General features: G+C 41.7%; 1 protein-coding gene across 3 annotated transcripts in view; it reads left to right on the forward strand.

The window, feature by feature from the left end:
* The window catches only part of GOLM1 (golgi membrane protein 1), a 160344-nt gene that overhangs the window by 87521 nt on the left and 56164 nt on the right, over nt 1–16659 (forward strand). For all 3 annotated transcript variants that reach the window (XM_073633447.1, XM_073633431.1, XM_073633437.1), the window contains one exon: nt 7054–7108. In XM_073633447.1, the coding sequence (XP_073489548.1) occupies nt 7054–7108 (55 nt within the window). The remainder of the gene's footprint in view (nt 1–7053; nt 7109–16659) is intronic.

Below are 16659 nucleotides of genomic sequence, written 5' to 3' on the forward strand. Positions count from 1 at the left end.
CCTTTTTTAATGCATTCAGCTCAATCCAGCACTGTGCCTATCTACTGCTGCTTTTCTGTTCTCTTCCTGGTCTCACTAGAGGCTCTGACAGCAGCAGTGAGAGTGGGGGGCAAGCATTGCTGTGTGTCTCTATGGACGCACAGCTCTGGAGCCCGCACGCACAAGCCCTCCCTAACAGGAGGATTTTGCAGATGCGGAGGAGCAGACCACGCTGGTGGGGAACCCCAGAAGAGGTGGTTTGGGGCTGCTCTATGCATTAACCTTGCACAGAGCAGATATGTATAAACTTGCAGCTATTTTTAGCCCAAAAGTGACTGAAAAATGCCCCAGTGTGAAAGGGGTCTAAAAGTATTACGGAGAATTTTTTGTTTTTCAAAGTTCACAATATAGGCAATTAAACTTTTGCTTTTTCCTATGGAGAGCAGCCTGCCAGCTGTTTTTAATGTAAGCTAAAGACTGACTAAAACCTGACTTCCGAGTCTTTGTGGTCTTGGAGGATCTTTGAGAATGTATAGCTTCACATTAAAAGCAGCTAGGGAGGTAAGTGAGGATGTGTCTTTAAAGCTTTCTATGGCTTATTAAGGACATGTGAATAGTTTTATTGTTTATAGTCTGGGCACAGATACCCTCACTGCTCCTTTGAACCTGGATACTTGTATCTTCTGTAGGCCATGTCTGTCAATGTACCGATCTGTACACTTCTAAACTCTGCACACAGCTCTAGAGGCTGTGTAGCAGCAAAATTCTGGCAATGGAGAACAGTTATTGGTCAACAAGGTCAAGGGACACTGCTGACCAATGAGTCTCCTCTTATTTCCAGCACAGGGTTTCTAGGGAGAAGGGGGTTAATGGTATGTTTGTTTTTTTTTTTTTTCTTTTTTGTGTAAAGGTATGACTTTACTGCACAGACTTAATATAAGGCCTCCTGCCCTATCTGACTGGGCTATGCTGTGTGGCAGGGTTGTGACTTCAAATTAATTAAATTCAATATATGTATGTTTGTCTTTACCATTACTTGAGGGTAATTCTAAACTGCTCCATGTATGCTTTGCTTTACAGTTCAAAACAAGGCCACAGTGAATGTCCAATAAGCCATATGCACAGAACAATAATGTAGATGTGGTTGAAACTGATCCATCTGATCATCTGTTGGCATATAGAAAACTCTTGTGTATCTGAGCCCTAAAGCTGTCATTCCACAAGGCTAGTTAATTAAACATAGACCTGTTATGATGATGATCATTCAGTTATTTGAAATGTAAGCCTCCTTGAATATGTTTTTCTCCTTTTTTCCCAGCTCCCTGCCTTTACCTATTCTGCTCTGGTTTCTGATTTTTCCAGGTGTATTTGTATAAAACTCTTACATTATATTTGGCCTTGCAAACACTGCATCCTATTCCCAGGGAGACCAATTATCACATTTTTGTTCTGTAGTTGGACATGCACTGAGACTCAGGCCTTATCTATACTTGTAAAATTGTTCTGTTGGGAATTACTGGAAATATCCAGTGCAGCCTTTAGATACGTATATGCTTCATTTTTGGCCAGACTGACCAAATGGTATTTCAGGCTTTATTAAATGTACACGGCCTGTACTATGCACCAGCTTATTCTTTTCTCTCTAGAAATCTGGTTGCAAGCTCTCTGCATCCAAATTCCACAGCTCAGAGGCCTTAATGTCTTATTTTTCTGTTACCTTTTTTTTTTTTTTTTTACAATAAAGCATATATGCACTTTTATAGCTTATTAATATATCCAGGGACAGCAAGAAACTTTGCAAATTATAACTTGTTGCTTTTATAGGTTTTCTTTCTTTGTACTCCAAGAGCTGCCATAACCTTTCCAGATTAGTAAATACAATCTTTAGTTTATAGTCTAATGCCCCGTACACACGGTCGGACATTCCGACAACAAAATCCTAGGATTTTTTCCGACGGATGTTGGCTCAAACTTGTCTTGCATACACACGGTCACACAAAGTTGTCGGAAAATCCGATCGTTCTGAACGCGGTGACGTAAAACACGTATGTCGGGACTCTAAACGGGGCAGTAGCCAATAGCTTTCAACTCTTTATTTATTCTGAGCATGCGTGGCACTTTGTCCGTCGGATTTGTATACACACGATCGGAAATTCCGACAACGGATTTTGTTGTCGGAAAATTTTATAGCCTGCTCTCAAACTTTGTGTGTTGGGAAAATCCGATGGAAAATGTGTGATGGAGCCTACACACGATCGGAATTTCCAACAAGGTCCTATCACACATTTTCTGTCGGAATATCCGACCGTGTGTACAGGGCATAAGTCTACACTACTCTGCTGATCAGTGCACACAGGTAGAGAACAGTTACCTATTTTAAGCTTCTCAGTGACATAGTTGAGTCTTTCTTTGCCATGCTGAAGTCATGTAATAATTGAGACTGCAAATCTCTGAAAGAAAGCCACCCTTGCATAAGTTTTGCCAAGCCCTCAAATACATGCATGCCCAAGCAGCCAATTGTGAAAAACAGGATTACGTATAGAGAGGGTATGCCTTCCTTGTTCAGTCCGGTTTTGAGTCATGCTGCTTTCTACAATTCACAGTGTAAACTGCAGATCAGTGAATACTATGAAGACTGCAGACATGCTAAAGGTAAACAAAGAAAAGGCAATCATTTAAAAGTCCCTCGACATATACTGTTTTAAAGTGTAGTCATCCATTAAAAAGAATGTAGCCGTTAGTGGGATTGGGGGCATAGAAAGGAAAGATGAAGCAAGTGAATGATTTAGCCTACCAGTTTACCAGTATTGTGCATTATATTTTAAAAGAGAATTATGTTTTTGTTTTTTTTTCTAGATTCATACTTGCCTAGGTTGCAGCATCAGACCAATGCTGCATCCGTCCCCCGCCATCTCTGCACTGAGAACTGAGCCACCAAACACTGCAGATGGCTCAGTTCTCTTGGCTCCCTGAGCAGAGAGCTGCTGACTGTTAGTCAGCAGCTCTCCTGTTCTGCTCCTCTACGCTCACTGGAGTGCTGAGCTGTGGAGGGGTGGGAGCAGCCATCTCAGCTGCTCACTGAGAGGCTGAGACTGCCATCAGTCCAGGCAGCTGGCGGATCCAGACTTCAGACTTGTGCGACTTGTCCTGTGACTTGGGACTGCAAAGTCACATGTCAAGTCGTACCCCATGATTTCCAATAAGTACCATTCATATCTCTGACTTCAAAGTAGTCTCTGCACTACTTTGGTCCGACTTTGATGTGAGTTACACAGGCATTCCCTGAAATTGCTGTAAAATCACGCGACTTTGAATTTGCAGTAGTGTGAAAGGGGTCTTTGTCGGGATGACGCGCTGCCTTGACTAATTGCAGTGATGTCAGCGGAGAGCAGCCTTCAGACTGCTTTCTGCTTAAACCGGGTCATAGGACTGCAAAACAAATTGCACTCCTGTGACCCATAGGAGAAGCCCAACCTAAAAAGCTCAGGCTGGACTTCTCCTTTTTTTAAATTGATTATATCCATGAAAAAAGTCTCAGCCTTTAGTACTACTTTTCATATAAAATTTATTTAAACATAAAAGAAAATTGTTTGTACATTTTGATAAATGGACAAATGTTCCAAAATTTCACTTGCTTTTAACATTCAATTTTAAAATCGATGTAATTTCTGAACGAAAACCACAGACTGTCTGAAAATTGTTTGATCGAGAATTTTTTTTTTTTTTCTGTTCCTTCAACTTTTCCCGTCAATATGACCTCCACTAATGGTTAGAAAATTGAACTAACGTTCTTAAAACGAAAACTTTGATAGGAATTCATTTTTATATATGGCCAGCATAAGTGACAGCAGGTGCAGATAGCTTGTATCAAGCTACCTGTCTGACAAGGGGGTCTGTCATGAATAATATAATATTATAGTCCTGTCTGAAAATCTGCAAAACGGTAATTGTAGGTCCTGTTTGTTTGTTTGTTTGTTTTTTTTTTTTACCACTTAAGGACCAGGCCTTTTTCTGACACTTATTGCTTACAAGTTTAAAATCAGTATTTTTTGCTAGAAAATTTACTTAGAACCCCAAATATATTATATATCATTTTTTTAGCAGAGACCCTAGAGAATAAAATGGAGGTTTTGTCACAATGTATTTTCACAGCGGTCTTTCAAACGCAATTTATTGGAAAAAATACACTTTCATGAATTAAAAAAAAGACAAAACGGGAAAGGTAGCCCAATTTTTTTAAATTTTTTTTTATATAATCTTTTTACTAGTTTAGAGATAGAGGAGTTTTAGTGCTAAAAATTATTGCTTTCGCTCTAACGATCACAGCGATACCTCACGTGTGGCTTGAACACAGTTTACATTTGCAGGTGCGACTTGCATACACCTTCGCTTCTGTGCGTGAACACGGAGGGATGGGTTGCTTTAAATATTTTTTTTTTTTTTTTTTTATTTCATTTAAAAAAAAAAAAATTATTTATTTTTATCACTTTTATTGCTGTCACAAGTAATGTAAACATCCCATGTGACAGGACTAGTCAGTTATTTATTTATTTATTTTTTTGGAGGGATCTGGGGACCCCATATTCCTCTTTTGCACTTAAAAGCCGGCCTTGTTTGGGTCTCGCTCCAGCCTCCCAGTGGGACTGGAGAGCCTGGGAGGAGCGCCCCCCCCCCCAGCTAGTTGTGATTAACAATCGAGCAGCTGCTTAGCCATGGTAGTGTGAAGTTATCACAAGAAAGCCGACTGCCAGCTCTAAACAACGGTCTCGGGTAATAACAACCACTTGAAGCAGAATGGCGTACAGGTAAGTGATTTTGCGGCAAGTGGGTAAATAAACACTTTGACCCCTGAGTATATATGTATAATCTCTTCTGTTTGTTCTTTTGCTCCCCAGTCATATAGCTGGTTATTTATATTTACCACTGCATATAGATATTCAAGAATAAATTGCGTGGTGGGTTTTTTTTTTTTTTTTTGTTAAACTTTACTTAAAAAAAAAAAAAAAAGATTGGTGTACAATCTAGTTAATACATTTTTATCCAATTAATCAAAAACCTAATCTGCCAACGAATCAATTATGAAAATAATCATTAGTTGCAGCCCTAAATTGTTCCCTTTTCTGTGAAAAAAGGACAGTTTCACTTTCACTACTTTCATCTGTTTATTAGCCATATTGGAAAAAGATCCTGGAAGTGAATGAGTCCTTCAGCCGTGTACATTTGTCAGTAGAGCCAGTTTACATTTTACTGTACAGTGAATATCCATAACTGCCATTTTTTGTAAACAGCCAGCTAACACTGCCACGAGTACTCTCTATTTTTAGGATATGATGAACAGGATGATACTCAATTCAGACTTTTTTTCAGAAAGCTGGATGATTATAGCAACTAGTTATATACCCTGTGTTAACATCTCTGGTAACTGAAGTGATAATAAAAGTTAATGTGTACTGATTTCTGGCAACATTCTTATTTGTCACGTTGCAAACTAAACAGTTCTTGTTAAACCTCATATCTTGCTTTTAGCAATGTATAAATGCCATCGTTCAAGATTTCTATTAATACAACATTGATCGAGTCCACTTTATAAGACACTCCTCAGGTGGTACCTGGTTCCTACACGACTTACAAAGAAGCAATCTTCCGCATCACCTACCTGTTTTTGGCGCTGTTTACTATTGGGAACCATGTGCCACATTTGGTAGCAATGCCCCATAGTGTCTAAATTTTGGGCTCGGATTTTCAATTTCATTCATTCAGTGACAGGAGTTATTATTTGTAGATCCCCTGAAACAGCTCTTTTTCAGTATCGGTGATACCACTTGATTACGTTAAATGTAAATGGAATTGGATCACGGTTATGACCAACTTGTCTGCACGCTCGCTTCATAATACTACAACAAAATGTGACAAAACGTGGGACTTGTGGATTCAGTTCTTATCTATCCTATAGCGAGGCCTCAGCTGACCCTATTACATTTGAATTTCTCTTTAAGGCTGGGTTCACACTGCCGCACGGAGCACAGCAGCGGTCTGGTGCGTCCCTGTTCACCGTTTTCAGGTCCGAATTTTTGGCTGAATTCGGACCTAAAACAGACCAGAAGACACACAGGACTCCTGTGCAATTTGCACCAAGGCCGCTCCGGAGCGGTGTGACCCGGCTCCATAGAGAGCCGGTCACAATCTCCTGACATGCAAATTGGATGCGGGGAAGCTTTTTTCCTTATATTCTCAAACCTTATTCATATTTATTTATGTATTTTTTGATGTACTCAAGCCTAATAACTGACTGCTGATGTGGTCATAGTCTCAGGAAATTAAATACAAAATTGTCTCAATAGTTTTTAATTTGTTCTGAATTAACAATGGTTGCAGTTTATCCCTTGTACCAACGGGATCTGTTAGAGGGACATTGGTTCCTTTTAGTGTGTGTGTGTGTGTGTGTGTGTGTGTATATGATATTATTATATATATATATATATATATATATATATATATATATATATATATATATATATATATATATATATATATATATATATATATATATATATATATATATATATATATATATATATATATATATATTTTTTTTTGTGAGATCTCATGTTTTATTTGCTAATTTTTTTTCTAAATATTTTAAATGCAAGTCATGTTCTACCTATATGATAACATGAGAACATTGTGTCTCTCCTTGCTTTATACTTTTTTCTTTTTGTTATCCCTAGTAAAAAGATTGGAGTATAAATGCCATTGTTTTTAACAGTATTATGGCTCAAAGGATCCATCCTCAGAAGCTTTTAATGGAAATGTCCCTTCCGTTGTTTATGGAGTGCATGCTACTTGCTGCTCTGTAACTTGATTCACGGTGAAGTTGAAGTGGCTGGGCTTCGTTATTTTGGGACTGGTATACTGGTCATGATTTTGAAGGATGGTGGCTTCCACCAAAGGCTTTTGAAATTGGGGTGCAGAGCTTTGTGACAGGTTCCCTTTTTTAATGGTTTATCTTTGTATATTTTCTGTAATGCAAATTATTTTCTTGTGTTTTTTTTTTTTTTTTTTTTTTTTTCACAGGAAAGCCTGGTAAACAATATTACAAATAAGGACTACGTCATACAGAATCTACAAGGTATATAAAGCTTTAGAGGGTGTTTGCATTAGTATTGGAATATAAATATATACTTGCATCATGCGTTTATTGTCATAGCAACTGTAATGTTGCAAAATTCAAGTCAAAAATCCTGTTTGTCACTTTTTTTGTAAATAGAATCAGCATTGCTATGGGACTATACAAAGTGATAATATATAGGAACAACAAATCTAAAATAGAAGATATCCCTGCATTGCCGGAGTCTGCAAACCATTTCTTTTGTGTATGATAACCATATAGATGAGAATGACAGTTGACAATGTTTTATGAACTGTAAACAAAAATAGAATATGAAAAGCCTCTCTCTTTTCCTATTGTCTTGTACACTTCAGTGAATGATTGGCTCTTTATCAACCCATTGTAAGAGACATTGTTGGCTCTCATCACCTGTGACTATCAGTGAGACATCTGTTCAACTGTAGCTAAAAGAATTTCACTGATTCTTTTTCATGAGCTGCTGCATTATGAATCTCATAATCTCATCGCATAATGTCAGACTGATCCTTATGTACTATGAAATGGATCCAACTTGGCTCTAGCCTTTTGTTGACATTATGCTTACAGCTTACCCAGAAGGATGTGTGAGTGCCAGCAAGAAGTCCTTGGGCAGGTGGAAAGAGGTGACTGCAAGGAGAAAAAGCATATGAATGCAGCCACTGTTCAGTAGAGGCAAAAAACTTAGAATTCAGCGAACATTGAGCCCTGAGTACCAGACGTTTTGTTTATTTATTTTTTTTTTTTTCTGTACAGCCAATTAAAAAAAAAAAACATCATTATAGCAGCAACACTGTTCTAGCCTTTAAAATGTATTACCAACTGCTTATCTGCGGACCTTGTTTTACACCCAATACAGGCTTCATACTGCAAACTCAAGCAGTGCTCAAATAGCTACATTGAAATAAGTCACTGGTATAAATCAAACTGTTACTGAAAATACACACACTGTAACACAGTGTGAAAACACCGAAGAAGAGAGAAAATCCCTTGTTATAGGTCAACAGAGACTTGCATGGCACCATGGAAACAATGCGTAATGCTAAATATAATGTAAAGCATTAAGCTATAATGTCAATCGGTTACAACCTTTTGACTTTCCTGGGCCAATTTGGAAGAAGAGGAATTGTCTTGGGCCACACATAAAATACACAAACAAGAAGGATAAGCAGAAAAAGTTGGGCAAATTAACAATCGCTGATATATATAATGTACCTAAAGAAAGCATTTTTTCCCTTGAACAATCTTCCTTCATCTGCTTTTTTTTTTTTTTTTTTTTTTTTTTTTTTTTAAAAACTATCCAAATCTTTAAAAAAAAATGTCCCTTCCGTTCTGCCAATCCTTACTTGGCAGTAACTTTGCCAATACTTAAAATAACAACTCAATACATATATAATTTTTAGGACAATCAATGCTTTCTTTCTTTCTGACCTTGTTCTGCAAAAATGATTTTACTTTTGTATGCAGTCCATACAAAATATTAAACTTTTTATCAATGTAAAAAAAAATTGTTACTGTAGATTTATGTTTTTTGTTCTATGTATTTTCTTATTTAAAATGACACTATAAAATTGTCAGTCTAGCAATGTTTTGTGCAATGTTAATTACAACTGAAAAAAAAATGAGATGAACAAACCAAACGCCTAAAAACAATTAAAAAAATAAAAAATAAAAAATAAAAAGAATAAAAAAATTAAATGTAATGGTTAGAAAAATAGAAATAAATCAGGGAAATAGTAGTGAAGGGTAAAAAGCCCTTAATTAGGGCTGATTGGAATAAACAAATAGTTGGTTAATAGCGCTTTTAATAGAAAGTAAAAACAAATATATAAAAAGCAACATTGTTACTTCAGCATTCAGGCTCCATGCAAACGGGACGCTCAAAGTCGTTCTGTACGTCGGATTCCTGGCAGGAAAACGCTGCTTTAAAAAACGCGATTTTTATCAGCGTTTTGCATTGCAGTCAATGCATGTTTTAGTGGCGATAGCTTTTAGCCGCGTTTCTCTGCTTCTTTTCAAAATCAGTAGTTCCCTATGGGAGCCCATTGATTTGAATAGAAGTCGCACCAGAAGTCGGATCATGATGATCCGAATTGCGTGCTGAGGATGAACGGGAACCCCGCCAAAATGAAAAAAGGAATTGGCGTGGGGTTTCCCCCCCAGACGATACCAGGCCCTTCGGTCTCGTATGGATTTTAAGGGGAACCACCTACGCCGAAAAAAAAACGGTGTGGGGGTCCCCCCAAAATCCATACCAGACCCTTATCTGAGCACGCAGCCTGGCCGGTCTGGAAAGGGGGTGAACCATACCAGGCCGCATGCCCTCAACATGAGGGGTAGGTGCTTTGGGGCAGGGGGGGCTCTGCACCTCCCACCCCAAAGCACCTTGTCCCCTTGTTGAGGACAAGGGCCTCTTCCAGAAAACCCTGGCCGTTGGTTGTTGGGGTCTGCGGGCGGGGGGCTTATCGGAATCTGGGAGCCCTCTTTATTAAGGGGGCCCACAAATCCCGGTCTCCCACCCTGTGTGAATGAGTATGGGGTACATCGTACCCCTACCCATTTACCTGGGAAAAAAGTGTCAAAAATAAAACACACTACACAGGTTTTTAAAGTAATTTATTATTTATTGTTTGTTGTCTGTTTGCTGTCTGTTTGCTGGGTTGCATTTTTGGGGCTTTTCCTTTTAGTTTTTAATTTGCCTTTTGCTGTCACTTTTTAAATAGCTTTTTTTTTTTTTTTTTTCCTGGTTTCATCAGTCTATCAATTAAGGGGTGTGGTTAATTGCTCACAGGTGCCTATTTAACTGGTTGTAGGACTCAGTCTGAGCGTGCTCAGTCTGAAGCTGTGGAGCTTGGTGTAAGTGGGAGTTAAAAAACAGAGTTTAAAACAGGAGGTTATAACAGGGGTCATAGTACCTGTGTAGTGTGAGTATCTGAGTGTTGTCTGAGTAGTGTGTGTGGATCGTTAGTACTTGTGTATTGTGTACTTGTGTATTGCGAGTGCACGTAGGTCTGTGAGTACCTGTGTATTGTCTTGTTGTGTACCTGTGTATTGTCTTGAGTATTAGTGCCAGGAAGCTAGCTGTTAGGTAATTTGGACAGGGTAAAATCCCCAAATCCTCACTAAATTTAATAGGTACGATGCCCGGCGGGTGTGGAGAGGCGACTCTTTGTACATCTTGCCGCATGTATGCGTTCCTTGATCATCCGATCGAGGGCGAATACTGCTGTGCAAAATGTAAGCACATTGTTTCCCTGGAAGCCCAGGTTCTGAATCTGGGGAAGCAACTGTCAGCACTGAGAAGTCCCTCCATACTAAAGGTGAGCCAGGAATGTACACGGCAGGTGCCGGCAGGGGCCAGCACAGAGGCGGGTGGAGACAAAGAGGTGCAGGCACTAGCAAAGAGTAGATGGGTGACAGTCAGGAGGGGGAAGTGCCAGAGAGGCCGATCCAGGACTGGAGCATCCCAATAAGTACGCTCCATTGAGTGACATTGGTGTAACCAGTCAGGGACCAGCACTGCTGGAGATGAGGGACTCTCCTAGCTGCCAGGGGAAGAACTCCTCCAGTCAGAGTGGGGGGGCAGCAAAGGGAAAGGAAAGACAGATTCTGGTGGTAGGGGACTCAATTCTTAGGACAGAGAGGGCAATCTGTAACCAAGACCTGAAGCGCCGAACAGTATGTTGTCTACCGGGCGCTCGGGTTCGGCACATCACGGATCTTGTGGACAGATTACTGGGAGGGGCTGGGGAAGACCCGGCTGTCGTGTACGTTGGCACCAATGACAAAGTCAGAGGCAGATGGAGTGTCCTAAAGAACAATTTTAGGGACTTAGGAGCTAAATTGAGGAAAAGGACCTCCAAGGTAGTGTTCTCAGGAATACTACCGGTACATCGAGCCACACCAGAAAGGCAGAGGGAGATTAGGGAAGTAAACAAGTGGCTGAAGAGCTGGTGTAGTAAGGAGGGGTTTGGGTTCCTGGAGGACTGGGCCGACTTCTCAGTCGGTAACCGGTACTATAGAAGGGACGGACTGCACCTAAATGAGGAGGGTGCAGATCTGCTGGGAATGAAGATGGGCAAAAAGTTAGAAGGGTTTTTAAACTAGGCGATGGGGGGGAGGGTCCAGAGACAGTGATAGCCAGCGCGGAAGATATTCCAGAGGGTAGTATTGGGGGCATTAGTGGTAGGTTAACCAAAGCACAAAAACACAATGCGAGTATAGTAGCAAGTCCTAGTTGCAATCTTGAAACACCCAATACGAGGACAATATGCGACCGGTCCAAACTATGTGGCATGTTCACCAATGCCAGGAACATGGCGGACAAGATGGGTGAACTAGAGATACTGTTGTACAAGGAGGGTTTGGATTTTGTGGGAATTTCAGAGGCCTGGTTCAACAGCTCTCATGATTGGCTGGCAAACATTCAAGGGTATACCCTATACCGCAAGGATAGAGAAGGTAAAAAAGGGGGAGGGGTATGCCTATATATCAAGAATAATGTACAAGTGAATGTGAGAGATGACATCACTGAGGGGGCTAGGCAGGAGGTGGAATCTTTATGGGTAGAGCTCCAAACGGATGAAGCTAAGGGAAAAATAATACTGGGAGTATGCTATAGGCCCCCTAACCTGAGGGAGGAAGTGGAGACGGATCTCCTATTGCAAATTGGATTAGCAGCAAGGATGGGAAGTGTTATCATAATGGGGGATTTTAATTATCCAGACATAGACTGGGCGGAGGGAACCGCGCATTCATTTAAGGCTCGCCAGTTCCTTAGTGTCTTGCAGGACAATTTTATGGGTCAGATGGTAGAAGCACCAACGAGAAATAAAACATTACTAGATCTACTGATTACCAACAATACAGACCTGATAACAGATGTGGAAATACGGGGCAATTTAGGTAACAGCGATCACAGGTCAATTAGTTTCAGTATAAATCACACAAATAGGAAACATGAAGGGAACACAAAGACACTGAATTTCAAAAGAGCCAACTTCCCTAAACTACAAACCTTGCTAAAAGGCATAAATTGGGATAAAATATTAGGAACAAAGAATACGGAGGAGAGATGGGTTTGCTTTAAGAGCATATTAAATAAGGGCATTAGCCAATGTATCCCATTGGGTAATAAATTTAAAAGAGCGAACAAACATCCTGGATGGCTTAACTCCAATGTAAAAATGCATATAAAAGCAAAGGAGAAGGCCTTCAAAAAATACAAGGTTGAGGGATCATCCTCAGAATTTATAAAGAATGCAATAAGAAATGTAAGGGTTCAATTAGGATGGCTAAGATAGAACATGAAAGACACATAGCGGAGGAGAGCAAAAAAAATCCCAAGAAATTCTTTAAGTATGTAAACAGTAAAAAAGGGAGGACAGACCATATTGGCCCCATAAAGAATGAGGAAGGACATCTGGTTACAAAGGATGGGGAGATGGCAAAGGTATTGAATTTATTCTTCTCCTCCGTCTTCACGAGTGAATCGGGGGGCTTCAGTAACCAAAACTGCAGTGTTTATCCTCATGACACAACACAGGAAGCACCTACATGGTTAACAGAGGACGGAATTAAAATTAGACTTGAGAAACTTAACATTAATAAATCACCGGGACCAGATGGCTTGCATCCGAGGGTACTTGGGGAACTCAGTCAGGTGATTGCCAGACCGTTGTTCCTAATTTTTACAGACAGTCTATTGACTGGAATGGTACCAGCTGATTGGAGAAAAGCCGATGTAGCACCGATATTTAAAAAGGGCCCAAAAAACATCCCTGGGAATTACAGACCAGTTAGCCTAACATCAATAGTATGTAAACTCTTGGAGGGGATGATAAGGGACTATATACAAGATTTTAGTAATAAGAATGATATCATTAGCAGTAATCAGCATGGATTCATGAAGAATCGTTCTTGCCAAACCAATCTATTAACCTTCTATGAGGAGGTGAGTTGCCATCTAGATAAAGGAAGGCCCGTAGACGTGGTGTATCTGGATTTTGCAAAAGCATTTGACACAGTTCCCCATAAACGTTTACTGTACAAAATAAGGTGCATTGGCATGGACCATAGGGTGAGTACATGAATTGAAAACTGGCTACAAGGGCGTGTTCAGAGGGTGGTGATAAATGGGGAGTACTCAGAATGGTCAGGGGTGGGTAGTGGGGTTCCCCAGGGTTCTGTGCTGGGACCAATCCTATTTAATTTGTTCATAAAGGACCTGGAGGATGGGATAAACAGTTCAATCTCTGTATTTGCAGACGATACTAAGCTAAGCAGGGCAATAACTTCTCCGCAGGATGTGGAAATCTTGCAAAAAGACCTGAACAAATTAATGGGGTGGGCGACTACATGGCAAATGAGGTTCAATGTAGAAAAATGTAAAATAATGCATTTGGGTGGCAAAAATATGAATGCAATCTATACACTGGGGGGAGAACCTCTGGGGGAATCTAGGCTGGAAAAGGACCTGGGGGTCCTAGTAGATGATAGGCTCAGCAATGGCATGCAATGCCAAGCTGCTGCTAATAAAGCAAACAGAATATTGGCATGCATTAAAAGGGGGATCAACTGCAGAGATAAAACGATAATTCTCCCGCTCTACAAGTCTCTGGTCCGGCCGCACCTGGAGTATGCTGTCCAGTTCTGGGCACCAGTCCTCAGGAGGGACGTACTGGAAATGGAGCAAGTATAAAGAAGGGCAACAAAGCTAATAAAGGGTCTGGAGGATCTTAGTTATGAGGAAAGGTTGCGAGCACTGAACTTATTCTCTCTGGAGAAGAGACGCTTGAGAGGGGATATGATTTCAATTTACAAATACTGTACTGGTGACCCCACAATAGGGATAAAACTTTTTCGCAGAAGAGAGTTTAATAAGACTCGTGGCCACTCATTACAATTAGAAGAAAAGAGGTTTAACCTTAAACTACGTAGAGGGTTCTTTACTGTAAGAGCGGCAAGGATGTGGAATTTCCTTCCACAGGCGGTGGTCTCAGCGGGGAGCATTGATAGCTTCAAGAAACTATTAGATAATCACCTGAATGACCGCAATATACAGGGATATGTAATGTAATACTGACACATAATCACACACATAGGTTGGACTTGATGGACTTGTCTTTTTTCAACCTCACCTACTATGTAACTATGTAACTTCCGACTTCGGGGGTCTCTTCCGATCTCTTCTCTGCTCTCTCTTCAATTCTTCCGCTGTCTGGTGTCTTCTGCCGGGCTGCTCCGCTATCTTCTGCTCTTTTGCCCGCTCTTTTGCTAGCTCTTGCCCGGTCTTCTCCATCGTCTTCTTCCTTCTGCTCTTCTTCCGATGTTGACGCGATGCTCTCTCCCGCTGTAATGCCATGTGCGTGGTGCGCAACGACTTATATTGGCGTGGGCCGTGGTCACCGGGTGATGTCATCTGGTTATCCCGCCCCTTATGACGTCACCATGCCATTATGCCCCGGGTGGTGATGTCATAAGGGGCGGGATCACCGGATGACATCACCCAGGTTCCAGGCCCCATGCCAATATAAGTCGTTGTGCACCGCACTCACGACATTACAGCGGGAGAGAGTATTGCGTCAACATCTGAAGAAGAGCAGAGGGAAGAAGACGACGGAGAAGACCGGGCAAGAGCTAGAAAAAGAGCAGAAGATAGCGGAGGAGCCCGGTAGAAGACACCGGACAGCGAAAGAAGAACCGAAGAGAGCAGAGAAGAGCCGGAGAGGGGAGAAGAAATCTGAAGAGACCTCTGAAGTTGGAAGAGACCCCCGGAGTTGCCTAATAAATTACTTTAAAAATCTGTGTAGTGTGTTTTATTTTTGACACTTTTTTTTTTTTTTTTTTTATGCCCAGGTGAATGGGAAGGGGTACGATTTACCCCATACTCATTCACATAGGGTGGGGGGCCGTGATCTGTGGGCCCCCCTTAATAAAGGGGGGCTCCCAGATTCCGATAAACCCCCCCCCACCCGCAGACCCCTGCAACCAACGGCCAGGGTTGTCGGGAAGAGGCCCTTGACAAACTTGGGGACAAGGTGCTTTGGGGTGGGGGGCGCCGAGCCCCCCCTGCCCCAAAGCACCTACCCCCCCATGTTGAGGGCATGCGGCCTGGTACGGTTCAGGAGGGGGGCGCTCACTCGTCCCCACCCCGTTTCCAGAGCAGCCGGGCTGCATGCTTGGATAAGGGCCTGGTATGGATTTTGGGGGGGACCCCCATGCCTTTTTTTCGGCATAGGGGGTTCCCCTTAAAAGCCATACCAGACCGAAGGGCCTGGTATCGTCTTGGGGGGAACCCCACGCCAATTTTTTGGCAGGGTTCCCCTTCATCTTTAGCATGCAAGTTGCATCATCATGATCCGACTTCTGGTGCGACTTCTATTCAAATCATTGGGCTCCCATAGGGAACCATTGATGTTGAATAGAGGCAGAGAAACGCCTAACAAGGCTTAACGCTCTTTCTTTATTGTACATCACGGGACACAGAGCACCATAATAATGACTAATTGGGTTATACGCTACCTTTTAGGTGATTGGACACTGGCAACCAATAGTAAGACGGTTCCTCCCATATAACCCCTCCTATACAGGAAATACCTCCAGTTTTTTTTGCCAGTGTCTTGAAGGTGATGGTCATGGCTGTTGAAGCTCTTCAAAATTCTTCAAATAATGTCCCAGTGAGGATGTTATAATCGGATCCATTCGGATGACATAAGAAAGCTAAAGTGGATGGTACCCGAGCCTCGGTTCATGAGCGAGGTTTTGCTTGTAATGTGTCCTATATGGCGCTGGACCCTTGTTAAGTTAGTATTCCTGGTCATAACTTGCCCAAGGTAAACCAGAAGGTTGCCTTACAGGTCCAAGGGTGTGGCCCCCAAAGAATGGGGGACCCGCTCCTTGAAGGTCCTCAGAGGCGCTACCCGCAGTGATGGGGCAAGATTGGGCCTGGTAAAACAGGCCCTGCTGCTTGGTGTGTGTGTGTGTATATGTGTGTGTGTGTGTGTGTGTGTGTGTGTGTATGTATGTATGTATGTGTGTGTATGTATGTATGTGTGTGTATATATATATATATATATATATATATATATATATATATATATATATATATATATATATATATATATATATATATATATATAAATAAAAAAAATTATATTCCCTCTGTTTCACTGAAAAACCTTTGCTTGTGTCTGGAAATTACAGATGGCCAGGTATGGCGCGCACTTATGGCGGGCGTGTGCGTGTGCGCTCCTGGCATGCGCATCACGGATGCGTCTGGGCACAGCAGGTGCGGCGTGCATGCCGCTGGTTGCGCAGGAGCGCGCATGCGCTCAGTCCACTGCCCGGTTAGGCTTTATAAGGAGCTGGAGCTCCTGGCGTGCGCCGGGACAACACAGGGCGATACTTGGGCATGTGAGTCTGGAGGTTTTTGGACACAGTTGCGATAGGTTAAACACTGGTTACAGCTTATGGGGAGTACTTTTTCCTCGTATGTAAGCAATGTCTTCCAGAAAACGAGGTACAGGGAGCAGGGC

This window comes from Aquarana catesbeiana, linkage group LG01 (genome assembly GCF_042186555.1).
Source record: "Aquarana catesbeiana isolate 2022-GZ linkage group LG01, ASM4218655v1, whole genome shotgun sequence".
Lineage (NCBI taxonomy): Eukaryota > Metazoa > Chordata > Amphibia > Anura > Ranidae > Aquarana > Aquarana catesbeiana.